This window comes from Pseudophryne corroboree, chromosome 8, assembly GCF_028390025.1.
Source record: "Pseudophryne corroboree isolate aPseCor3 chromosome 8, aPseCor3.hap2, whole genome shotgun sequence".
NCBI classification, from domain to species: Eukaryota; Metazoa; Chordata; class Amphibia; order Anura; family Myobatrachidae; genus Pseudophryne; species Pseudophryne corroboree.
In genome coordinates this window covers 287005687-287033227 of record NC_086451.1, presented here as the reverse complement: position 1 = coordinate 287033227, position 27541 = coordinate 287005687, and the positions used below count along the sequence as shown (strand labels likewise).

Genomic DNA, 27541 nt, shown 5'->3' with positions numbered 1-27541 from the left:
CCCTATTTTTTGCCCGGGGCGCCACAAGGGCTAGAACCGGCCCTGGGCGGCATATGCAACCCTGCACACGCATGGACTAGATCTCCGAAAGGAGCCTGTCCCTGCGATGTGCCGAATGGTGTGACTGGCCCTCTGCGCAAGCGCAGTCATAGTGATAGAAGTGCACAGAGGCCATTTCCGGCAGAGGGTTCCTGTGGAATCCTGCCGGAACTGCATCCCGCAATATGTAGCCCATAGGTTACAATGTGCTACCACAATCAGGAGATTGCAGTACCTGCGGGGGTTAATATCGTGAATGCGATACATTGGGCAAGCTGCAGGCGGCAATGGAGGGATAGCAGCAGGTATTGGAGATTTTGAATATTCATTGTCAGGCATGATAACTAAATAGATGAAAATAATAAGTCTCACTGTAATAACCAAAACATTCTGTGGAATAAATAAGCCATGTAATTAAAAATGTAATCCCTGTTGTTGCGGACAGGTACAACAAACGGAAGAGGAGATGGGATGACAGAAGAGCTCTGGAACATGCCTACATGTGTAGAACCTGTGAATCAGGGAATATCAAGGTAAATATTAATTTTGTACTTTTTTTGTAAAGACCTGTTCATGTTTTCTAGGACGCCCCCCTATTTCTTATTATTACATTCACCCATGCCATATCTAACAGGAAACATGTCACACTATATCAAGTTTGGAAGATGTTGCTAAATTCAGGTTGCACATAAAAGCCTGAGAGCAGCTCAGTTGTCTAGGCCAGGGGAAGGCATCTGCTGTGGAACTACATATCCTAGCATGCCCTGCCACAGTTTGATTGTGCCCTGTCAGTAAAACTGTGGCAGGGAATGCTGGAATGTGTAGTTCCACAACAGATTGTGTGACACAGGTTGATTACCCTGGTCTAGGCCAGGTTTTCTGGCAAACTGTGGCCCTGTTGCAATACAGCTCTTATGAATTCATAGGTCCTATCTTAAGGGCATACACACGGTGAGATATTGACTGTGCCTGATTTTGACTATGCGATTTCCTTTGAACTCCCTCAGTGCCCAGATAGTACAGATTTTGACTATCCGTGCTTTTTGATTTTGCCTATGTACGATTCTGAAGTGCCAATTTTGACTATACTTTGTACTAGATAGTACACTGTGTAGTAAAGATTGACTTGCCTGAAGTCTATCTAGCCTTGCGATACTGACCCCGCGGGAGTGCGCATCGGGATCGAATCGGTATCGCAAGCTGTAACACCTTGAGATGTGCACTAACTTTCCTAAAGATTTTGACTATATCACCGTGTGTACACACCTTTAAGCATACAAGGGTAGCAAGATGTAGCCTTATATATAGCAAGCCATAGGGGTATATTCAATAACTGTCGGAAGCTGCCGTCTTGTCGAAAAGACGGCAGCTTCCGACAGTTTTAGGTCGGAAGAAGTTCCGACCTATTCATTACGGCCCCATTTATTCCGACAAGTCGGGAAACCCGACTTGTCAGAATGCTGTCGGAATGCACGCTGATCGGCGGCTTCAGCCGCCGATCAGAGTGCATTGTCGGAAGCGGGGCCAAACCCGACAGGTTTTAGCCCTGTTTCCGACAATCTCAATCCGACTTTAAAAAAAGTCGGATTGAGATAAGTGAGCTGAGCGCAAGAGAAGGGGGAGCAGCGGGGAGAGCAGGGACCCAGCGGCAGCATCCACCCGGCTCCAGCAAGCGACGTCCCGCTGCTGCAGCCACTGCTCCCCCGTCTCCTTCTCTCCTCCCCCATCCGCTGCTCTCCCCTTCCCCCGGCGCCAGAGACATCTCCTCACCTCCGGCGCCGCTGACCGCTGCCCCCTCTCCCTCGGCGCCGCTGACCGCTGCCCCCTCACCCCCGGCGTCGCTGACAGCTCCCTCTGCCGCTGCTGTCAGCGCACCCGCAGCGCTAACAGCAGCAGGAGGTCAGGAAACAGGGAACGGCCAACAGTCGGATTTGGCCGCTCTTTTGAATAGGGGTTGTTGGGTCCATTCCGACAACTGCATGTCGGTATGGACCAGACTCTTATTGAATATACCCCATAGTCTGCAGACCTCTGCTCTAAATAATGATAGGCAACTTGATACACTTCAGGGGCCACATGGGCGGTCTTGTATCCAACAAAAGGGTCACTGTTTAGTAATAAATTAAAACAAAACATTTAATAAAAGCAACAGCACCTAGCTGTAATAACATTTTGGCAGGCATTTAAAAAAAAAGTCAATCTATAACAAACAAATCTGTCAATAAATTGGGATATGTTTAGTGACCTTTAGCAGGTAACACGGGTAGATTTTGGAACAGAAAATTAGAGACTTTGAATGGCTCCTCAATATCCAACTATGTTGGAATGGATTTGCCTTAATAACTCTATGGCACATAAATTTGGCCAAAATAACATTTCTCTTGTGCGCCCATGGTACGTTAGACAAAATTTGCCACCCACTACATTAGGAGTTAAAGCATTTGTGGTTCAGTTGGATTTACCAAGCTGGTCTCCTCTGTCACTTGTGCTGATTTATATAGTTATGTTTATCTTTGACTTTGTTCTTTTCATGTCTTGGATTATAGCAGTTATTCAGTTTGGATTGCAGATTACGGTGAAAGTGTGTAAATTTCTGTGTAGTGTTTACTGTCTAGGTACTGTATTGTGTCTGTTGTACATTATATTTCCAAAATCCTGTATATTAATAAAAGGCTAACGCTGCTCCTTACCTCTATAGAGCGAATTCACGTATTTTGCGCGCCAGCAGACACTAGATGCCCGTTTATGTTGGGCTGGTGACTAGTCTTTAATAAAAATACTTAAGGAAAGAAAAAATTGCAATGTTTCCAATAGCAATAAATCAGATTCTATATTTATTTTAATTTCAGGAATCCCATTTTAGGGAATATAGGCCCTCATTCCGAGTTGATCGCTCGCAAGGCGATTTTAGCAGAGTTACACACGCTAAGCCGCCGCCTACTGGGAGTGAATCTTAGCTTCTTAAAATTGCGAACGATGTATTCGCAATATTGCGATTACAAACTACTTAGCAGTTTCAGAGTAGCTTCAGACTTACTCGGCATCTGCGATCAGTTCAGTGCTTGTCGTTCCTGGTTTGACGTCACAAACACTCCCAGCGTTCGCCCAGACACTCCTCCGTTTCTCCGGCCACTCCTGCGTTTTTTCCGGAAACGGTAGCGTTTTTTCCCACACGCCCATAAAACGGCCTGTTTCCGCCCAGTAACACCCATTTCCTGTCAATCACATTACGATCGCCAGACCGATGAAAAAGCCGTGAGTAAAATTACTAAGTGCATAGCAAATTTACTTGGCGCAGTCGCAGTGCGGACATTGCGCATGCGCATTAAGCGGAAAATCGCTGCGATGCGAAGATTTTTACCGAGCGAACAACTCGGAATGAGGGCCATAGTCTGTAGGCCTTACAGAAGTATCAAAGCGCTTCTTTATATGTGCCGAAAAATCTTTCTGGTTGTAGCCATAACACTTAGCTGTTATATTGCAGATGCTGGAAATGTTTCATTCTTAACAGACAGAATTATTCACAATATTAGTGTATTAGTGCCGTTAATAGACATTTTAGTTCTGTGTGCGAGAAACAGCATCGGCGTGCCCCCCCTCCTATATATTTAAAATAGATATGTGGCTTCATGGGGAAGGGGCATGGCCACAAAATAATAACAATTCACATTACACTGTACAGTACTCTCCATTTTTCAAGTTACACAGCACAATAGCGCCACTTATACACATTACACCAGGTAGAGCCCCTTTTACACATTATGCCTGGTAGAGTCCCTGTCACACATTAAACCAGGTAGAGCCACCTTGTACACATTAGAGGCAGACAGAGTCCCCCTTTTACATATTATGGCAGGCAGAGTCCCCCTTTTACACATTATAGCAGGCAGAGTCCTTTTTTTACACATTACAGCAGGCAGAGTCCCCCTTTTACGCATTACGGCAGGTAGGGCACTTATACATGTTATGCCAGACACAGCACTTATACACATTACACCAGGTCGAGCCCGGTATACACATTACGCGAGGTAGAGCCAGAAACCCCCCTTCCTCCCCTCCGTGAGACTGACTGAGGGCACTGACCTGCAGGATGGGGGTACAGACATTGTCAGGTGCACATGCACTATACTGCAGTGCTGCACCTGCTGCTGGGAGCTGGGATGGACTGTCCAATCTGCCTGGCTGCACCGCTTCCGAGCTCTCCCTCCCGCCGGAACACAACGCTGCGGCTCTTTGCAGGGCACTGTGTGTGTGTGCTGGAAGCATGCTGGGAGAGACAACATGACGTCTCTTCCGAGTCTCAGAACAGAGGGCGGGGGCGGAGCTTGTGGGTGGGTGACTGCAGCGCTGCTCGGCTACAACTGTTAACAGTGAGAGAAGGAGCTGGGCGCTCCTCTCCGCGGGCAGTGCTGCAGCTAGCTGGTGGGCAGACAAGTAGAGTGGTGTGGCGGGTGCTGATGGAGGTTTTTCCTTTCCACAGTGCATTGCACTGTGGGCAAAGCACCATCCGCCCACACCTAGTTACGGCCCTGTACAATATGGCAGTCATCACTGTATGCAGCTAGTGTAAGCTAGAAGTGTCTGCACACGGTATAAATACCATATACTCAGGAGTAGAGTAGTTAGAGGTTAAAAAAAATGCTGGTAGTATAAATTATAAAATGTTGCTTGTTTAAGCTTGGCTACATTTTATAGTGTTTTTGTTTATTTTTTTAACTCCAACAGCAAATATTGGGGCAGATGTATTAAGCCTGAAGAAGTGATAAAGAAGTGATAAGTGGAAGGTGATAATGCACCAGCCAATTATATCCTAAATATCATTTTTCAAACCTGTAATGATTGGCTGATACGTTATCATCATTCTCCAGGCTTAATACATCTGCACCATTATTTTGTGCTCACATAGAAAAATATAAAAAATACAATACATTGTAGCCAAGGTCAGACTTGGTAAAACATGCTCAAACTTAGATGCCTTTTTTCAAATCTAGATCACTAACTAAATTACAGGAACTTTTCACACATTTTCTAGCTGATTCAACAAAGGAGTACAATAACTTTGTCACACATTTCTGCCTATGATATCTGAGGGGCCCATATACAGTATCATTAAATATTTGCGGACTAAGTTGGGGGGGGGGGTTATCTACAAATGTTTAGTATCTTCCAAATGTATTACTGAGGGACCACAGCAGATTTTTCCAATACCTGCTGCTAACCCTTCATTCCCACCGGCAGCCGCAACCCACATAGGTTTCTATGGGGGATCTGTTGCTGCTAGTTATATACCAATTTACGGAAAGCGAAGTACTTCTGAGGTTGACATCTGCAGCTACCGCCATCTGACTATGGACTACACCAGAAACTTAGCCTGCAATGAGTTGCCCGGGAACCCTCCCTGGCAATGGCTGCCGCTCATGTGCAAGAGTCCCGATAGTGAAGAGACCACATGGCAGGGATGGGAGGCGGTTTAGGGACGGGCTCTTTTCTAGATGATGTATGCACATTGTGCAATGCGATCTTGGGTGCTAACATCGTACCTAGATCGCATTATAAATGTAGTGATTGATAAATTCGCCCCCTAAAAGAGCTCCTGTTACATAGACATTTAGGGGACTACTTATCAAAGTGCATATTGGTTACTTTGTCTTTGTACTTTAAAGATTGTCTTTTTTCCTAAATTGCTTTTTGTTGCTCGCATCTAGAGGGTAATTCAGACCTGATCACTCGCTAGCGTTTTTTGCAGCGCTGCAATCAGGTCAGAACTGCGCATGCGTATGCACCGCAATACGCAGGCGCGTCGCACAGGTACAAAGCGGATCGTTGCTGTGCAATGGGTTTTACGAAGAATCCATTCGCACAGCCGATCGCATGAAGATTGACAGAAAGAGGGCGTTTGTGTCCAAACCGTTTTCTGGGAGTTGTTGGAAAAACGCAGGCGTGTCTAAGCGTTTGCAGGGCGGGTGTCTGCCGTCAATTCCGGTGCCGGACAGGCTGAAGTGATTGCAGCGCCTGAGTAAGTCCTGGGCTACTCAGAAACTGCAAAAGATCTTTTTGCACCGCTTGGCTGCACATGCGTTCGCACACTTGCACAGCTAAAATACACTCCCCTGTAGGCGGTGACTTTCTGATCGCAGCGCTGCAAAAACTGCAACGAGCGATCAGGTCTGAATTACCCCCAAAGTCTCCCAATCACATAATATCAAAATAATGCAGCAGATATAATACTCATACTCCAAAAAGGAATTACTTACCTTATCCAGAAACCAGGCTAGTCTGTGCATAGCTGGATGCCCCTACTAGAGTAAAATAACATCAGTGTGACCCATAGTTATGACTATGACACACTTTACAAGCATTGAAAATCACAGGCGCTGTTTCAGGCCTGGGTAATAAGAAAGTGGGACTACAAAGTTACAACTATACCTACTTGTGTAATGAAATAAGGTCTATTGGACCATGGTTATTGTACGTACATAAAGAACTTTAAAAGTGGATACACACTGGGTGATATTTTAAACAATATCACTAATTTTCACCCCTCCGAGCGATATCGTTTGTAATATCGTCCAGTGTGTATGCACTATATCGTTAACGATGCGCACTCCCACGGGTCGTTAACGATATAGCCGTCATCTGTGCATGCAGCTCAGTTTGGACTATATCGTCCAAAATGACATGTTCGGGCCAGCCATGGCGTGACATCACTGAACGATATTGTTAGCAATATCATTCAGTGTGTATGCACTATATTGGCCGCCTAGGAGTCAAGGGAAAACACTATAGACTATATGTATATCACTCGCGGAGCGAATCGTCTAGTGTGTACCCACCTTAAGAGATGATTGAAATTACAGGAATATTTCGAGCAAATTGAGTTTCGTGTAGCTCATATCTCACGTGTGCAAAGTTCCAGGAACTAATCTCTGACTTCCTCATTTGCTTTGTCATTCCACATCTACAGTGCAACCAGTCCTCTAAATCCCCAACCAGCAACTGTCCTAGAAAGCTTTGGCTGGCATCCACCATAAGAAGGAGGAAAAAACTAAATAACAATAAAGTAAAACTTAGCCCCAGGCCAGTCAGTGCATAGATGGTGCCTCTACAGGGGGCCAAAAAAACAGCGCACTGTCTAGCGCTACCAGCCCCAAGGGTTCTTCATCACTTTCCTGTGCCTTTGAGACTGGTGTACTTAAGTTTTGGATTCCTTAAAAAAAACAGAGTGTTTGACTGGAATGAAATAGGTTATAGGTTTGAATCCTGGGTATGGCAGTATATAAAACATGTGTTATACCCCTTTCAGACTACCAGCTATGAACACTTGTTATTGGCACATGACCGCGCATAACCTGTGTTCATGTGCGGTCTGAAAGGTGCCAGGGTTGAAATACTGGGTCGGGCGACCCGGTATTCCAACTCGGTTAATGAGCAGGGTTGAACATGTGTTCAACCCAGCTCGCTGTACAGTGTGAACGGGAGCCGGGTTGAAGCGACCCCTTTCCCGTTCACTATGTGTGGATGGGCGGTGCTTGGAGATAATGTGATTGTACCCTGGCAGATCCTTTGTCAGGCTCCCGGGTGTGACCTGCCTCAGGCGGTGTGAAAGGGGTATTATTTAATAAAGTGTATTGTAACTAAATAACAGTGAGTTCTCAAAATGTGGGAAGGGGCATCATAGCATGGGCTTTCTCTGGGATCAGTTTTGTCATGCCCCTTCCCCATGAGGCATGCACCTTATGACGATGTTGGAAAAATGGAAGGGCGGGAGGAGTGGGGGGGGCAGTTCTCTTTCTGCCACAGAGCACAAAAAAGTCTAGTTACGGCTCTAAAGAAGAAAGATCAGTGAGAGACAGATAATGAAATCTAGCAATAGCTAGCAAGCAGTAGTTGGGCAGAGGGATATCAAAATTGGTAGCTGGAGAGTCAGCATGAATTTGGAAGGTGCTCATGGACAATGCTAGTGACTGATTTCATACAAATACACACACTAACATAGGGCCGAAAAGAGGATCTTCGTCACCCGGGGCAAGACAGTAATTTGGGCTCCCCCCTGATTTATCTACAGGAATGAAAGCTATACCTTAAACACACCTTAAATACACTTTACCATGGAGCCGCTGCGGCAGCTGTACTTAATACACACTCTACGTACTTTGTCCGCTATTAGCGTACAAAGTCCCGTACTGTGTATGAACTTTGCGTACAAACGCCGCGCTGACGGTACAAAGTACTCACAGCGCGTACACACCCAGAGATACACCGCAAACCCTTAACAGCTATGCAATGCAATGATAACACACTTTAAACCAGGGGTGGGGAACCTCCGGCCCGTGGGCCGTATAAGGCCCGCAAAGCCGTTTGCTCCGGCCCACCCGCTTCTCCCAGTGAGACACGCCGCCGCTCAGTCCGGCGGCAGCGTGTCTCAGCTGTCAGTGTCAGGACAGGGAGGAGAGCGCGGCGGCGGCGTGTAGAACTTGAAACCAGCCGCCGGTTCGTGAGCCAATCAGAGCTCGCGGACCGGCAGCCAATCAGGAGCCGCTGCTGCCGGTCCGCGAGCTCTGATTGGATCTCGAACCGGCGGCTGGTTTCAAGTCCTACACGCCGCCGCCCAACATAGCCGCACTCTCCTCCGTGTCCCGCCGAAAGGAGCGGTAAGTAGCACGGAAGGGGGGGGGGGGGGGGCACTGTGGGGGCATCTGTATACCTGGCACTGTGGGGGGCATCTGTATACCTGGCACTGTGGGGGCATCTGTATACCTGGCACTGTGGGGGCATCTGTATACCTGGCACTGTGAGGGGCATTTGTATACCTGACACTGTGGGGGCATCTGTATACCTGGCACTGTGGGGACATCTGTATACCTGGCACTGTGAGGGGCATTTGTACACCTGGCACTGTAAGGGGCATTTGTATACCTGGCACTGTGAGGGGCATCTGTATACCTGGCACTGTGGGGGGGGGGGCATCTGTATACCTTTCACTGTGGGGGCATCTGTATACCTGGCACTGTGGGGACATCTGTATACCTGGCACTTTGAGGGGCATTTGTATACCTGGCACTGTGGGGGCATCTGTATACCTGGCACTGTGGGGGGCATTTGTACACCTGGCACTGTGAGGGGCATTTGTATACTTGGCACTGTGGGGGCATTTGTATACCTGGCACTGTGAAGGGCATTTGTATACCTGGCACTGTGGGGGCAATTGTGGATCTGGCACTGCAATATTGAGGGCATATGTGTATCACGTCCCATTTTAACTGGCCACACCCATTTTTTTGGGCGCGCGCATCCACCGCGCACACACAGTACCTCTATGGGGCAGACCTGCTGGGGGGCAGGGTAATTTTTTAAGTTGAGAATTTTTGTATGGCCCCCGAAGGATTTTATAAATATCCAAATGGCCCTCGGTAGAAAAAAGGTTCCCCACCCCTGCTTTAAACCTTAGCAGGGCAATGAAGACACGACTCCAGATTGTAATTAAACCGCTGGGTTCCGACACCACAGCGTATTATTGCTGAAAGGGGGTAACAATACAAACAATACAATACAATATAACAGAGTAAATGGCTATATTCAATGGTACATACGTGATTGGATTCGCCGCGCTACCCGGTCCGGTCCTCAGTCATCTAATAGATAACTTTGTGAGTCTTGTGTCTGACCAGGCCTGCTGCAGGCTCTCTTTATACACTTCATCCAAAACATAACACAAAGGATACTGTAATCTCTTTGTCCATTGGACACAGGGATGGTCATTTACAGTACAGGAGAGGTCATAGGTCGGTTTGAATAGGTGGGCGATGTCTGTTCCAACTGCTCTTGTGGGTGGTCTTCTCTGGATTCCCGCCGCATACATAATGTACAGTAAATACAGTTTATATCTATATCCTGCTCCTGCACATAACTATCCGCAGGAACATGCGATCTTTCTTAAACCAACACCAGAATGTTACCCTTAAAATACCCTTCAGCTGGATACCAAACACCACTTTGTAACCTCGTTCTGTCCCCTCCTATCCTGTAAAGGTGAATCCCTTTGTTCTGTTACCATTTAAACTGCTGTTACTTTCTGGTGTGGTGCAGGGAGACTATGTGTACATTGTGCACTATTTGGATTAAATATGTAATGTGTTTTGATAGCCTTCCATGCGTTCACAAACTCTACCGTAAATACTCATACTACGCGCTAATACGCAGGACCGCGGGAGCGACCATACGCAAATTGCGAATATGCACACGCACAGCAGAGCAAGTACGAGCACGGAGGCCATCTGTGTGTAGTTTGTACATGATATGTGTACTGCAATATTTTTCGACTTTGACAGTCCACCCTTTGGCAGTCACCAATAACTGCCACTATCTAATCACTAAACAGAAAAATATCTATACAATATCTACAGAAGTTTTGGACGGTCGGGGGAGAGTTGTAGGTGAGAAATGTATGACCTAGTGGGATAGTAGAAAGCATGTATGTATGAATCCATGTCTGAGGGGCATGTATCATCGTGCCGTATATGTTCTAAATAAGCTTCGAGGTATTGCGAAGTATACATTAAATCCTTCTCATCCCGTATTAAGGGTCTGTAAATGGGCCAACAAACACTACCGTTTGGTGTGTCGGTACGTGTGTGTCGACATGTCTGAGGTAAAAGGCTCCCCTAAGGAGGAGATAGAGCAGATATGTGTGTGAGGGTGTCCCCGTCGACAAAGCCGACACCTGTTGGATATGTGTAATTAAGTGCTGAGGTGAATTTATTGCACAAAAGATTAGAGAACAGACAGGAAATCTACCCTCTGTCGCAGAGACCTTCAGTGTCTCTCAATGCTCACTAGCCAAAATAATAAACACTGATGTCGACACGGAGATTGACTCCAGTGTCGACTACGATAATGCAAAGTTACAGCCAAAATGGCAGAAAAGTATTCAATATATGATTATTGTAATAAAAGATGATTTGCATATCACTGATGACTCATCTGTCCCTGACACAAGGGTACACATGTTTAAGGGGAAGAAAGCTGAGGTAAATTTCCCTCCTCTCATGAGGAAAAAGAGCGGGAATCTCCAGACAAGAGACTGCAGTTTCCCACAAAGAATTCTCAGGCAGTATCCTTTCCCCACTAGGGCCAGGATACGATGGGAATCTTCCCCTAGGGTGTCACGTTTGCCCAAAAGGTAACCTGTCGTAACAGCTATTCTCAGGGATCCTGCACAGACCGGCGATTGTGTCGGCATGGGTTTATAGCGCTGGGGCAGCGTGGACAGGTACCTTATCAGCAGAGATTGAGACCCTAGTATGTAGATATATATAGAGATATATATATATATTAAAGATGCTGTCTTAAGATATATATATATATATATATATAAATGCCCAAAGAGACATGAGTATACTGGGTCCTACAGACAAAGCTATGTCGATTTCTGCTTGACGTGTCCTGTAGAATATGCAATGGACAGATGATGCCGACTTAAGAGGCATATGGAAGGCTGAGGATTGTGTGGAGAAGGGTTCTCGGACCTGGTCTCCACAGCTATAGCTGGTAATTCTGTTGTTTTGCCTTATATTCCTGCACAGCCTAGGAAAGCGCGAAATTATCAAATGCATCCTTTAGAACAAAGAAACAAGGAAGTCCGAGGTGCGTCCTTTTTTGCCAGAGGCGGGGGCAGAGGAAAGAAGCTGCACAACACAGCTAGGTCCCAGGCACAGAAGTCCTCCCCGGCCTCTACAAAAATCCACCGCATGTCGCTGGGGCTCCACAGGCGGAGCTAGGCCCGGTGGGGGCACGCCTGTGTAAGTTCAGCCACAAGTGGGTTCACTCCCTGTTAGGTCCCTGGGCAATAGATATTGTGTCTCAGGGATGCAAGCTGGACTTTGAGAAGATGCCCCCTCACCGACGGCCCTGCCGGCTTCCCCCCACGAGACCCCCCACGAGAGGGAAACAGTGTTAACTGCAATTCACAAATTGTATCTTCAGCAGGTGGTGGTCAAGGTTCCCCTCCTTCAACAGGGAAAGGGTTATATTATTCGACCAGGTTTGTAGTACCGAAACCAGACGGTTCGGTCAGACCCATATTGAATTTAAAATTCCTGAACATATACCTGAAAAGGTTCAAGTTCAAGATGGAATCGCTCAGAGCGGTCATCGCAAGCCTGGAAGGGGGGATTATATGGTGTCTCGGGACATAAAGAATGCATACCTTCATGTCCCCATTTATCCACCTCATCAGGCGTACCTCAGATTTGTGGTACAGGATTGTCATTACCCATTCCAGACGTTGCCGTTTGGTCTGTCCACGGCACCGAGAATATTTACCAAGGTAATGGCAGAAATGATGATGCTTCTGCGAAAGCAAGGAGTTACAATTATCCCATACTTGGACGATCTCCTCATAAAGGCGAGGTCCAGAGAGCAGTTGCTGATCAGCGTAGCACGCTCTCGGGAGGTGTTGCAACAGCACGACGCGTCTGCCCTTCTTGGGCATGATTCTGGACACAGACCAGAAGAAGGCTTTTCTCCCGGCGGAGAAGGCTCAGGAGCTTGTGACTCTGGTCAGAGGCCTCTTAAAACCAAAACAGGTGTCGGTGCATCAATGCACGCGAGTCCTGGGAAAGATGGTGGCGTCATACAAAGCCATTCCCTTCGGCAGGTTACATGCGAGGACCTGTCAGTGGGATCTGTTGGACAGGTGGTCCGGATCGCATCTTCAGATGCAGCGGCTGATCACCCTGTCCCCCAGGGCCAGGGTGTCTCTTCTGTGGTGGCTGCAGAGTGCTCACCTTATCGAGGGTTGCAGGTTCGGCATTCAGGACTGGGTCCTGGTGACCACGGATGCAAGCCTCCGAGGGTGGGAAGCAGTCACACAGGGAAGAAATTTCCAGGGTCTGTGGTCAAGTCAGGAGGCTTGTCTGCACATCGATATCCTGGAACTAAGTGCCATATACAACGCCCTAAGTCAAGCAGAGCCTCTGTTTCGCTACCAACCGGTGCTGATTCAGGCAGACAACATCACCGCAGTGGCTCATGTAAACCGCCAAGGCGGCACAAGGAGCAGGGTGGCGATGGCGGAAGCCACCGGAATTCTTCGCGGGGCGGAGAATCACGTAAAAGCACTGTTAGCAGTGTTCATTCCGGGAGTTGACAACTGGGAAGCAGACTTCCTCAGCAGGCACAACCTCCACCTGGGAGAGTGGGGACTTCATCAAGAAGTCTTCACACAGATTACAAGTCGTTGGGAACTGCCACAGGTGTATATGATGGCATCCCGCCTCAACAAAAAGCTACAAATGTATTGCGCCAGGTCAAGAGACCCTCAGGCGATAGCTGTGGACGCACTAGTGACACCGTGGGTGTTCCAGTCGGTTTATGTATTTCCTCCTCTTCCTCTCATACCCAAGGTGCTGAGAATCGTAAGAAAAAGAGGAGTGAGAACAATACTCATTGTTCCGGTTTGGCCAAGAAGGACTTGGTATCCGGAATTGCAAGAAATGCTCACAGAGGACCCATGGCCTCTGCCTCTCAGACAGGATCTGTTGCAACAGGGGCCCTGTCTGTTCCAAGACTTACCGCGGCTGCGTTTGACGGCATGGCGGTTGAACGCCGGATCCTAACAGAAAAAGGCATTCCGGATGAGGTTATTCCTACGCTAATAAAGGCTAGGAAGGACGTGACGGCTAAGCATTATCACCGTATATGGCGAAAATAAGTTGCTTGGTGTGAGGCCAGGAATGCCCCTACGGAGGAATTCCAGCTGGGCCGTTTCCTTAACTTCCTACAGTCGGGAGTGACTTTGGGCTTAAAATTGGGGTCCATTGAGGTCCAGATTTCAGCCCTATCCATTTTCTTTCAAAAGGAACTGGCTTCTCTTCCTGAAGTTCAGACGTTTGTAAAGGGAGTGCTGCATATTCATTTTTCGTTAGTCCCATAGAGAAATATATTTATAAATATGTGCATAGCTTTCCATATAAGTATATAAACATGCATATGAATATGCATACACATGTATAAATAAGGTTCCAAACAATCAAAAATATGGAAATGTGTATTTACATACCATAAAAAACAATAATAAAGACATTAAAAACATTATTAAAAAACATTATTGCAAAACATATTATTAAAAATCACAAACAAAATAAAAAGTTGGTATCACGTGATATACCGCATACTGTGGTACCAAATAATATAATTTCTCTAACGTCCTAGAGGATGCTGGGGACTCCGTAAGGACCATGGGGAATAGACGGGCTCCGCAGGAGATAGGGCACTTTAAGAAAGAATTTAGGATTCTGGTTGTGGACTGGCTCCTCCCTCTATGCCCCTCCTCCAGACCTCAGTTTTAGACTGTGCCCAGAGGAGAATGGGTGCACTGCAGGGAGCTCTCCTTAGTTTCCTGCTTAGAAAGCATTTTTGTTATGATTTTTTCTCTTTTTCAGGGAGCACTGCTGGCAACAGGCTCCCTGCATCGAGGGACTGAGGAGAGAGGAGCAGACTTACTTAAATGTTAGGCTCTGCTTCCTCGGCTACTGGACACCATTAGCTCCAGAGGGAATGAACACAGGTTCGTCCTGGGTGTTCACCCCAGAGCCGCGCCGCCGTTCTCCTCACAGAGTGTCAAAGTCGAAAAATATCATAATGCATATGCCTTGTACTAACCCCATGCACATGCCCGCTGCTCGTGCACTCAGTCCGCCGTGTGTGCACATATCCGCAAGTTGCGAAAGATCGCTCTGGCGATCATGCGCATGATATGGGTATTTACGGCGGAGTTTGTAAGCGTGTAGCGTGTTATTAGAACATTGCATATTTAACCCAAATAGTGCATTTTGTAGATATAGTTCACCTAGACCATGTCAGCGAGTATTACTAGTTTAAACAGTTCCTGGACAGAGAGAGTCGCCTTTGCAAGATGGGAAGGGTCAGGTAAAGGTTGGAAGGTGATGTCTAGTATCCAGCTGTAGGGTATTATGAGGGTAACGTTCCGGTGTTAGTTAGAAAAAGATCGCTTGTTCCTGCGTATAGTTATGTACAAAAGTAGATTATGAACATTAACTGTATTTACTGTAAATTACATATGCGACGGGAATCCAGAGGATACCACCCACAAGAGCAGTTGGATAAGACATCGCCCACCTTTTCAAATCCACCTATGACCTTTGCTGTAATGTGGAGACATATCTCTATGTCCAATGAACAATGAGATTACAGTGACCATTGTATTGTGTATGCATGTTGTGTATAAAAGGACCATTGTTGCCTGGCCGGTCAGAAGACTCTAAACGCTATCTGTATGACCAGCGGAGGACCGCTTGCGAATATTCTCACGTACGTACATTCTCTGTAGCCATTATTCTGTTTAGATTTACTTGTTAGCCTGTAGTGTATAAATTGTATTGTTTGTGTCTTTTGGTATCAATCCATGGTGGCCTTAGAACTTTGTGGTTTCAACTACAAACTGTGTTGTTTTTTCACTTTCCTGCATGGGCTTTATAGTAGATTTATCTGTATAAGGTGTATAGCATTGATAAGGTGTACGCACTGCGGGTACTTTGTATCGCCAGCGCTTCTTAAGGTTTAAAGGTATAACATCATTTACAGTACTTTACTGTTAAAGGTTTAAAGTGTAAGCATATCATTACATTGAATCATTAAAATGGTTTAAAGGTTATCAATTGTTTGTGCGCTCGCTTTGTGTTCTCCGTACACTCAGCGCAGCATGCGTACGCCAAGTGTGTACCATGTGCAGGACTCTGTACGCAAATAGCGTACAAAGTGCGTAGCATGTGCACGTAATTTAGCGGCCATAGCGGCTCAACGGTAATTGTGTACTCAGGGGTATAGCTTTGCGGTCTAAGATAATACCGACATTATCAAGAACCAGAAGAAACGAAGACAGAAGACGTCTCAGGCGGCAGAAGCCTTCGGTGCTTCACAGAGGTAACGCACAGCACTGCAGCTGTGCGTCATTGCTCCGCTACACCTCACACACTCCGGTCACTGTAAGGGTGCAGGGGGCAGGGGGGGCGCCATGGGCAGCAATCAAACACCTCTCCTATGTACAGGTGGGCACTGTACATGTATATAAAAGAGCCCCCGCCATTGTTTAATTCACCCTCAGCACTCACCAGCGCCATTTTCTCTACACAGCACCGCTGAGAGGAAGCTCCCCGGACTCTCCCCTGCTTGACACACGGTGAGAGGGGGTTTTAAAGTAGAGGGGGGCACATTATTGGCGTTTATACACTACAGCAGCACTACTGGGTAAACATTCTGTGTTTTTCTCCAGGGACATATAGCGCTGGGGTGTGTGCTGGCATACTCTCTCTCTGTCTCTCCAAAGGGCCTCAGGAGGAACCTGTCTTCAGAAAAGAGATTCCCTGTGTGTGTGAAGTGTGTCGGTACGTATGTGTCGACACGTTTGACGAGGAAGGCTCACCTAAGGAGGTGGGGGAGTGCATGATGGTCAGGTCGCCGTCGGCAACGCCGACACCGGACTGGGTGGATATGTGGAATGTCTTGAATGCAAATGTAAATTTACTGCATAAACGATTAGACAAGGCTGAAGCTAGGGATCAGTCAGGTAGTCAGACCATGCCTTTCCCTGTGGCACCAGGACCTTCGGGGTCTCAAAAGCGCACCATATCCCAGATCACTGACACAGATACCGACACAGAGACTGACTCTAGTGTCGACTATGAGGATGCAAAATTACAGCCATAGGTGGCGAAAGGTATTCGTTACATGATTATGGCCATTAAAGAGCCTTTGCATATCACTGAGGAACCCCCTGTCCCTGACACGAGGGTACACATGTATAAAGGGAAAAAGCCTGAGGTCACTTTTCCGTCCTCATTTGAACTAAGCGACTTGTGCGAAAAGGCTTGGGAATCTCCAGATAGGAGACTACAAGTTCCCAAAAGGATTCTTATGCTGCTTTATATATGAGGGATGCTCAAAGAGACATTTGTTTACTAAGCTCCAGAATAAATGCTATGTCTATTTCTGCTAGGCAACTCCTGTGGACCCGACAGTGGACGGGGGATGCCGACTCAAAGCGGCATATGGAGTCGTTGCCTTATAGGGGGGAGGAGTTGTTTCGAGAAGGCCTCTCGGACCTTGTCTCTACTGCTACGGCCGGTAAATCGAATTTCTTACCTTATGTCCCCCCGCAGCATACTAAAAAGGCACCTCATTATCAAATGCAGTCCGTTTCGTTCCAATAAAAGCAAGAAGGTACGGGGATCGTCCTTCCTTGCCAGAGGAAAAGGCAAGGGAAAAAAGCTGCATGCAGCTAGTTCCCAGGAGCAGAAGTCCTTCCCTACATCTGCAAAGTCCACCGCATGACGCTGGGGCTTCCCGGGGGGAGTCAGCTCAAGTGGGGGCGCATCTTCAATTTTTCAGCCAGGTCTGGGTTCACTCACAGGTGGATCCCTGAGCTATAGAGATTGTTTCTCAGGGATACAGGCTGGAATTTGAAGACGTGCCTCCTCGCCGGTTTTTCAAATCGGCTCTGCCAGCTTCCCCATCAGAGAGGGAGTTAGTGTTGACTGCAATTCAAAAATTGTATCTTCAACAGGTGATAGTCAAAGTGCCTCTTCTCCAGCAAGCAGAGGGGTATTACTCAACCCTGTTTGTGGTCCCGAAACCGGACGGTTCGGTCAGGCCCATTTTGAATCTAAAATCCCTGAACTTGTACTTGAAAAAGTTCAAGTTCAAGATGGAATCGCTCAGAGCGGTCATCGCAGCCCCGAGAATTTTCACCAAGGTAATGGCGGAAATGATGGTGCTCCTGCGCAAGCAGGGGGTCACAATTATCCCATACTTGGACGATCTCCTCATAAAGGCGAGATCTCAGGAGAAGTTGCTGGACAGCGTGTCGCTGTCGGTGAGGATGTTGCAGGGGCACGGCTGGATTCTCAATTTACCGAAGTCCCAGCTAGTCCCTACAACGCGCCTGACCTTTCTGGGTCTGATTCTAGACACAGACCAGAAAAAGGTTTTTCTTCCGATGGAAAAGGCTCAGGAGCTCATGGCCCTGGTCAGGAACCTATTAAAGCTAAAAACGGTTTCAGTGCATCATTGCACATGTGTCCTGGGGAAGTTGGTGGCATCGTACGAGGCCATCCCCTTTGGCAGGTTCCATGCGAGGACCTTTCAATGGGATATACTGGACAATTGGTCCGGGTCCCATTTACAAATGCATCAAAGGATCACCCTGTCTCCCTGAGCCAGGGTATCTCTCCTGTGGTGGCCGCTCAGTGCTCACCTCCTAGAAGGCCGCAGGTTCGGAATTCAGGACTGGATCCTGGTGACCACGGACGCAAGCCTCCGAGGTTGGGGAGCGGTCACACTGGGAAAAAAATTCCAAGGTCTCTGGTCAAATCTGGAGACTGGTCTCCACATCAACGTCCTGGAGTTGAGGGCCATATACAATGCCCTACGCCAAGCGGAGGCATTGCTTCGGGACAAACCGGTTCAGATTCAGTCAGACAATGTCACGGCAGTGGCTCATGTAAACCGCCAAGGCGGCACAAGGAGCAGAGTGGCCATGGCAGAAGCGACCAGGATTCTTCGCTGGGCGGAAGGCCATGTAAGCGCTCTATCAGCAGTATTCATCCCGGGGGTGGACAACTGGGAAGCGGACTTCCTCAGCAGACACGACCTGCATCCGGGAGAGTGGGGACTTCATCCAGAAGTCTTCGCACAGATCGTGGGTCGGTGGGGACTGCCTCAGATAGACGACATGATGGCGTCCTGTCTCAACAAAAAGCTAAAGCGGTATTGCGCCAGGTCCAGGGACCCTCAGGCGGTAGCGGTAGACGCTCTAGTGACACCTTGGGTGTTCAGATCGGTCTATGTGTTCCCTCCTCTACCTCTCATACCCAAGGTTTTGAGAATAATAAGGCTAAGAGGAGTCAGAACAATCCTCATTGTTCCGGATTGGCCACGAAGGACTTGGTATCCGGATCTGCAAGAGTTGCTCACAGAAGATCCGTGGCCTCTTCCCCTAAGGCAAGATCTGCTGCAGCAGGGGCCCTGTCTGTTCCAAGACTTACCGCGGCTGCGTTTGACGGCATGGCGGTGGAATGCCGGATCCTAGGAGAAAAAAGTATTCCGGAGGAGGTCATTCCTACCCTGATCAAGGCTAGGAAGGACGTGACATCGAAACATTATCACCGTATATGGCGAAAATATGTGTCTTGGTGTGAGGCCAGAGCTGCTCCTACGGAGGAGTTCCATTTGGGCCGTCTGCTTCACTTCCTGCAAACGGGAGTGAATTTGGGCCTAAAATTAGGGTCCATAGAGGTCCAAATTTCGGCCTTATCCATTTTCTTCCAAAAAGAATTGGCTTCTCTTCCTGAAGTACAGACATTTGTGAAGGGGGTACTGCATATTCAGCCTCCCTTTGTACCTCCGGTGGCACCTTGGGATCTTAACGTGGTATTAAGTTTCCTCAAGTCACCTTGGTTTGAACCTCTCAAGACGGTGGAATTGAAATATCTCACTTGGAAAGTGATTATGTTATTGGCCTTGGCTTCTGCAAGGCGTGTTTCGGAACTGGCGGCTTTGTCGTATAAAAGCCCCTACCTGGTTTTTCATGTGGATAGGGCAGAATTGAGGACTCGTCCTCAATTTCTGCCAAAGGTGGTCTCATCTTTTTATATGAACCAACCTATTGTCGTGCCTGTCGCTACGCGGGACTTGGGGGATTCCGAGTACCTGGATGTGGTCAGGGCTTAGAAGATTTATGTGTCCAGAACAGCTAGGATCAGGAAGACTGAAGCTCTGTTTGTTCTGTATGCGGCCAACAAGGTTGGCACTCCTGCTTCAAAGCAGACTATTGCTCGCTGGATCTGTAACACGATTCAGCAGGCGCATTCTACGGCAGGATTACCATTGCCTAAATCGGTTAAGGCCTATTCCACTAGGAAGGTGGGCTCTTCTTGGGCGGCTGCCCGAGGGGTCTCGGCATTACAGTTGTGCCGAGCAGCTACTTGGTCGGGGTCAAACACCTTTGCAAAGTTCTATAAGTTTGATACCCTGGCTGAGGAGGACCTCCTGTTTGCTCAATCGGTGCTGCAGAGTCATCCGCACTCTACCGCCCGTTTGGGAGCTTTGGTATAATCCCCATGGTCCTTACGGAGTCCCCAGCATCCTCTAGGACGTTAGAGAAAATAAGATTTTACTTACCGGTAAATCTATTTCTCGTAGTCCGTAGAGGATGCTGGGCGCCCGTCCCAAGTGCGGACTTCTTCTGCAAGACTTGTATATAGTTATTGCTTACATAAGGGTTATGTTATAGTTTCATCGGTTCGAACCGAGTCTATGTTGTTGTTCATGCTGTTAACTGGATAGTTTATCACAGGTTATGCGGTGTGATTGGTGTGGCTGGTATGAATCTTGCGCTTAGGTTAACTAAAATCCTTTCCTCGTACTGTCCGTCTCCTCTGGGCACAGTTTCCCTAACTGAGGTCTGGAGGAGGGGCATAGAGGGAGGAGCCAGTGCACACCCAGAATCCTAAAGTCTTTCTTAAAGTGGCCTATCTCCTGCGGAGCCCGTCTATTCCCCATGGTCCTTACGGAGTCCCCAGCATCCTCTACGGACTACGAGAAATAGATTTACCGGTAAGTAAAATCTTATTTTAATCTATACAAGCAGGAAGGAAGGAGTTATATGAAAGGGGCTAGCTCATAATATTCATTTTGACCTTCAGGAATAAGGGTGTTCAGTACCTGGATCCAAAACATTTCCCTTTGCGCAAGTTTTTGTCCTTGTCTCCCCCTCTAGGACCTAGTGTGACATGTTCAATATGTTGGTGGGTTTACTCCCATGAACTGTTCGTTTCAGGTCCATCTGCAACATTTCCAGTAGATTAAGGTCAAGATTTTGACTTGGCCTTCCAAAACTTAAAATGTATTCTTTTTTAACCATTCTTTGTTCAAATAACTTGTGTGCTTTGGGTCATTGTCTTGCTGCATGACCAACATTCTCTTGATATGCAGCTTATGGACAGATGCCCTGATTTTTTCCTTTAGAATATTTTGGTATAATTCAGTATTCATTGTCCCATCAATGACAGCAAATCGCCCTGAGCCTGATGCAGCAAAACAGGCCCAAACCATGATACCACCACTCCCTGTGTTTTACAGATAGTATTTATGCTGGAATGCAATGTTCTCCTTTCTCCAAACACTGCTGGGTAGCTGCAGCGCCTGGCTATTTCTCACATAGGTAGCCGGGCAGCGCTGCAGCTTACCATCCCTTGGTATGCTTTGCCCCTCCTGGCTACCCCTTCTGTTGTGTCCACAGCATCTGAAGAGCTGCTGTGTTTGGGCGGCTCTTGGAAGCTGCTGCTCCAGAGCAACATAAGTATAACTTAGCACACACACTCACAAACAATAACAACCCCATCCCGCCATATAGTGTAACAGGGGCTCTGCCTGGAGTAATGTGTAAAAGGGAGCTCTGCCTGGCGTAATGTGTAAAAGGGGGCTCTGCCTGGCGTAATGTGTAATAGGGGGCTCTGCCTGGCGTAATGTGTAAAAGGAGGCTCTGCCTGGCGTAATGTGTAATAGGGGGCTCTACCTGGCATAATGTGTAAAAGGGGGCTCTGCCTGGTGTAATGTGTAAAAGGGAGCTCTGCCTGGCGTAATGTGTAAAAGGGGGCTCTGCCTGGCGTAATGTGTAAAAGGGGGCTCTGCCTGGCGTAATGTGTAATAGGGGGCTCTGCCTGGCGTAATGTGTTAAAGGAGACTCTGCCTGGCGTAATGTGTAAAAGGAGGCTCTACCTGGCATAGTGTGTAAAAGGGGGCTCTGCCTGGTGTAATGTGTAAAAGGGGCTCTGCATGAAGTAATGGTTAAAAGGGTGCTCTGCCTGGGGTAATGTGTAAAAGGGGGTTCTGCCTAGAGTAATGTGTAAAGGGGACTCTGCCTGGAATAATGTGTAAAATGATGCTCTACCAGGAGTAGTGTATAAAAGAGACACTACCTGGCGTAATGTATTTAAGTGGCACTACTGTGTGGGGTAATTTAAATAATGGAGACTACTGTGCGGCATAATATGAATTGGTATTGTTATGTCACTACGCCACTTCCCCATGAAGCCACGCTCCTATATTTTTTATGTGAGCTTTCGGCGCGCACTTTCCCTACTTTAGTTATGGGGGGCACCAATTCTCTTTCTTGAACAGGGCACCAAAATGTCTAGTTACGGCTCTGGCATCAATAATGAAGCCATCTTATGCAGTATACACATCATTCATTTAGTATCAACAACGAACAGCAGAATGCACAAAAATTCACCATCTGAATATGTATACATTGATATTAAACATATATTTATAATATTTCTGTAAAATACGACACAAAAATTCTAACCAATCATAATCACATTATTTACAATGTTCAGTATTTCCTTTCATGCTTCATTAGGACTGGATGGTCCTCTGGGTGGCAGTTGATTTACCGAGGGACACAATGCCAGCATTTAAAATGCCGACATGCGGTTTTAAGGAATTTTTGCCCCAAAACAGACTTGTTCATACTTTACCATCACAGTGGACTTGGAGGGGGAATACAATAGCAGGCAATGCGAGGGGACACGGTACACTTAGACGGTGTCTATGTCGACCTATGTCGACATTGACACAACCCCCCCCCCCCCCGAAAAATGCATGTCGGTATTTTGACATGTCATCATTTCAAATGTCGGTATTCTGACTATGTCAGCGTTTTGAAAATGTCGGCATAATGAATGTCGGTATTTTGACCATGTCGGTATTTTGACTGTAGGTCAATGGCTGTTGGGATTATTACCGTGTGTATTTTGTCCATCTGTAAATTATACTGAACCCGGTCCTCCTGATTGGTCATTAGTAGCATGCTGTTTGTAGTTTTAGATTTTCTGTTCCAATAAATAGGAGCTGTGCATTCAAGGGTTGATTCAGATCTTATCGCTGCTGTGCGTTTTCACACAGCGGGTGATCAGGTACTAACTGCGCATGCGTATGCACCGCAATGTGCACGCGCGTCGGCCATCAACAACGTGCATCACTGGTCAGCGACGGGATGGTGCGAAAATTCCGATCGCACGGGAATTTGCAAGGTGATTGACAGGAGAAGGCCGTTTGTGGGTGGTAACTGATCGTTTACTGGGAGGGTCCGGAAAAACACAGGTGTGCCCAAGCGTTTTCAGGGAGTGTGTCTGACGTCAGCTCCAGCCCCGAAAAGCCTGATGTGATCGTACTGTAGGAGTAAATCCTGGGCTGCGCACAGATGGCACACACTGGATTTTAGCAGCTCAGCGTACACATAGGATCGCAGACTTGCACAGCAAGGATACACACATTACTAAGTTATAATTTTTTTTTATTTTTTTTATTGTTTAGTGTTCTCTAGTAGTGCAGCCTAATTACAGCTGCATCAGTATAAGTGTGCGTAGGAGTGTCTTATATAGGATTTTCCATTAGATTTAATCCCCACCAATACTTAAAACATTTAATTAAGTTAAAGATTGATTACCGTAGTTATTGTTAACCATCTCTCTCTTGATCCGACTGTGCTTTAACCAACCCCTACTATGCCTGAGCTGGTTGTGTAGTCTCTTTAAAAGAGCATTGCTTTTATATGTGTTTATAAGTTATCTCTTCTCAGCTGTTCATGCAATCTGCCTTATCAGTGTAAACAGACATTTTAGAATAAACAACATAGGTCTTGCTATAAACATTTGTATTTATTTCTATGTATTTCTTTAATACTTGCAGTGCCATTGGAGGTAATAATGATGCAGCTGTAAGTGTGCCTTCGCTTCAGATAGATGCATCATTTGAGTCTGAATCATCCAGACCGTGTGTCACAGAAAAGGTAAGCACCGTGTGCCTGTCTGCCAATGTGTTTGTTACATAACCGTTTTAATAATGATTCTGTTGGTGTATAGAAAGATTACTCCCCCCCCCCCCCCCCCACCCCTGCTATGTACAGAGAAAGAAAATCCCGTTTTCACAGAGTGAGGCCCTAACAGAAATAATCCCTTCCCTCATATCTGTCCTTCCCCAGCAGTGCAGACTCTCCCTTACCTGGAGACGGCAGAAGTTTGGAAACCCTATAGCTCTATGAGGGTCTGTAGTCATAGAAATGCCCATCGCTCTGTGCACATCTCTCTGATCCCAGGTGCTCATCCCTCTTTACCAGTCTTTTTTATTGCATTAGTTCATAGCTCTGCGTGGTCAGAGGCAAATTTAGGGGTTTGGCTGCCCCTAGGCACAGTAGTAGTGGCTACCCCTCCCTTTCTTCACAACTGCCCTCAGTCTTTACGGTCACAGCAGTTAAGCATAGTTGCAGAGTCACACAGCAGCAGTGACAGGAGGCTCCGCATAGGCATCATGATAGCGTTATGTCACTGCTAGCTCAGGTTCCACCAAGGGCATAGCTACCATAGGTGCAGGGAGTGCAGCTGCTATGTGTCCCAAAGCTGAGAGGGCCACCTTTCCTGTCATAGTTACATTTGTTACATTAATTTTTCACCATTGGGTGGTACATAGGGGCCCTTTCAAACTTCTGCAGTGGGGCCTACAATATATCTAGTTACATCCCTTGACCTGTTCATTGTAATGTGGTATAAAATGAACTGGAGGTCATTATAATGTTACATAATACATACCTCCCAACTGTCCCGATTTTCGCGGGACAGTCCCGTTTTTTGGGAACTGTCCCGCTGTCCCACTCGCGGGCCGCACCGCGGTGGGGGGGACAGTTGGGAGGCTCTGTCTCTCGCTGCCCTGCTTAGCAGAGCAGCGGTGAATAGACGCTGTGCGCATGCGCACAGCGTCTATTCACTGGAGTCAGAGGGAGAGGGGGCATGCCAGCAGCTCACAGAGCGCTGGGCATGCCCCCTCAGTGACGAAAATGGGGGCATGGCTCACGATCGCGGGCCCTTCCGTGAAGTCACGCCCCCTTTTCTTAGGCCACACCCTTTTCAGGAGCACGCGCTATGACGCTGCGTGTGTGTCCCTCCTTCCAAGAAAGAAAAGTTGGGAGGTATGCATAATATGAACTGGTATACTGTAATGTGGCAAAACATGAAGTGGAGGCACTGTAATGTGGCATAATATGAACTGTGGACACTCTGTGGACCTAATTCAGACCTGATCGTAGCAGCAAATTTGTTAGCAGATGGGCAAAACCATGTGCACTGCAGGGTGGGCATATATAACATGTGCAGAGAGAGATACATTTGGGTGGGTTATATTGTTTCTGTGTAGGCTAAATACCGGCTGCTTTATTTTTACACTGTCATTTAGATTTCAGTTTGAACACACCACACCCAAATCTAACTCTCTGCACATGTTATATCTGCCCCCCCCCCCCTGCAGTGCACATGGGGGGTAATTCAGACCTGTTCGCTGCTATGCGTTTTCGCGCAGCGGGCGATCAGGTCCAAACTGCGCATGTGTATGCACCGCAATGTGCAGGCGCGTCGCACGGGTACAAAGCAGATCGCCGCTCTGCAATAGGTTTGTACGACGGATCCGTTCGCATTGACGATCGCAAGGAGATTAACAGGAAGAAGGTGTTTGTGGGTGTCAACTGACCGTTTTTAGGGAGTGTTTGGAAAAACGCAGGCGTGTCCATGAGTTAGCAGGGAGGGTTCCTGACGTCGATTCCGGTCCCGGACAGGCTGATGTGATCGCATCGGCTGAATAAGTCCTGGGCTGCGCAGAGACTGCACAAAATCTGTTTGTACAGCTCTGCTACACACGCGCTTGCATACTTGCACAGCTAAAATACACTCCCCCTGTAGGTGGCGACTATCTGATCGCAGCAGTGCAAAAATTGCCTGCTAGTGATCAGGTCTGAATTAAGCCCATGGTTTTGACCATCTGCTAACAAATTTGCTGATACGATCAGGTCTGAATTAGGCCCTATGTCATAATGTGAATTGGGGGTACTGTGTTGCATAATGTGTACTGGCAGCCCTACAATGTGAAATAATGTGAACAACTGCTGCGGAGATTGGTCTCTAGAAGCATTGGGACAGGGGCCCCATGAAAATGTTGCCATGGGGCCCACAAAGTACTGTCTACGCCCCTGGGTTCCACCCCCTAATCTTGAAACTGAACCCTCCTGGCAGACAGCGATTATGCAAGTAGCACTAACCTGCCCTCCTCCTGCATGCAAATCACTGCTCGCCACCCCCTTACCCCGCTGGCGGAGGTGTCAGACGTAAGAGGGTGCCTTGCACTGGAGATAGGAGAAGGTTTTAGGTACCAGCCATGCAGCATGGGACAGGAGTTACTGACAGTGATGGTAGAGCATAGGAGAACAAGATCACTGTAATGATATACTGTAGAGAGGTTGGATTTACAGGGACATTCATTGCTATACTGGGCTATTCCTTCTCAACGCTTTTCTGGGTAAACTCCAAGCAATATAACAAAAAACATCACACAGGTGCCACATGTACTAAACATAGGCCCTCATTCCGAGTTGTTCGCTCGGTATTTTTCATCGCATCGCAGTGAAAATCCGCTTAGTACGCATGCGCAATGTTCGCACTGCGACTGCGCCAAGTAACTTTACTATGATGAAAGTATTTTTACTCACGGCTTTTTCTTCGCTCCGGCGATCGTAATGTGATTGACAGGAAATGGGTGTTACTGGGCGGAAACACGGCGTTTCAGGGGCGTGTGGCTGAAAACGCTACCGTTTCCGGAAAAAACGCAGGAGTGGCCGGGGAAACGGTGGGAGTGCCTGGGCGAACGCTGGGTGTGTTTGTGACGTCAACCAGGAACGACAAGCACTGAACTGATCGCACAGGCAGAGTAAGTCTGAAGCTACTCTGAAACTGCTAAGTAGTTAGTAATCGCAATATTGCGAATACATCGGTCGCAATTTTAAGAAGCTAAGATTCACTCCCAGTAGGCGGCGGCTTAGCGTGTGCAATACTGCTAAATTCGCCTTGCGACCGATCAACTCGGAATGAGGGCCATAGTCCCCTTGCTCTCATCATTTGTGTAAATCATATATAAAGGCTGGCAGTTGGTTTGAAGATTTGACTTTCATATGACGTTTGCCACCCCTAACACACAGGTGTACTTTCACTATGCAGACACTGTTCCTGAGTGTGGAAAAGTAGTGTGGCCCTTATCATATGTACTTATTCACTTGGCTTTATAAAGTTAATATTTTAGAAATATAAATGTCATCATGATCATGCCTAGTGAACATATAAGGATGACAGCAATAAAGGTCTGACTCCTGTGACGTGCTTAGGTGACTTTCTTAGCAGCAAGCATACAGTATGTTATTCAAAAAGATTTGCCTTGCCGTCATCCTGATAGCCATTTTGGTGCTGGACACACCTTTCTCAGAGGGTTTCACCGAAACAGCTGGCAGGGTGACGGCAGGACTGCCAACATTATATGATGCTGCCGCCTGTACTACTGTGGAGATGTAATGTATTGCCTATTTATTGATGAGATGGCATGTTTACTGCTT

The 27541-nt window shown here is 47.3% G+C and overlaps 1 protein-coding gene across 4 annotated transcripts in view; it reads left to right on the top strand.

Moving 5' to 3' along the window:
* LOC134948964 (synaptotagmin-like protein 4) overlaps nucleotides 1-27541 on the top strand; it is a 354237-nt gene that overhangs the window by 234935 nt on the left and 91761 nt on the right. For all 4 annotated transcript variants that reach the window (XM_063937274.1, XM_063937275.1, XM_063937277.1 and 1 more), the window contains 2 exons: nucleotides 485-572; nucleotides 23809-23908. In XM_063937274.1, coding sequence (XP_063793344.1) covers nucleotides 485-572; nucleotides 23809-23908 — 188 coding nt within the window. The remainder of the gene's footprint in view (nucleotides 1-484; nucleotides 573-23808; nucleotides 23909-27541) is intronic.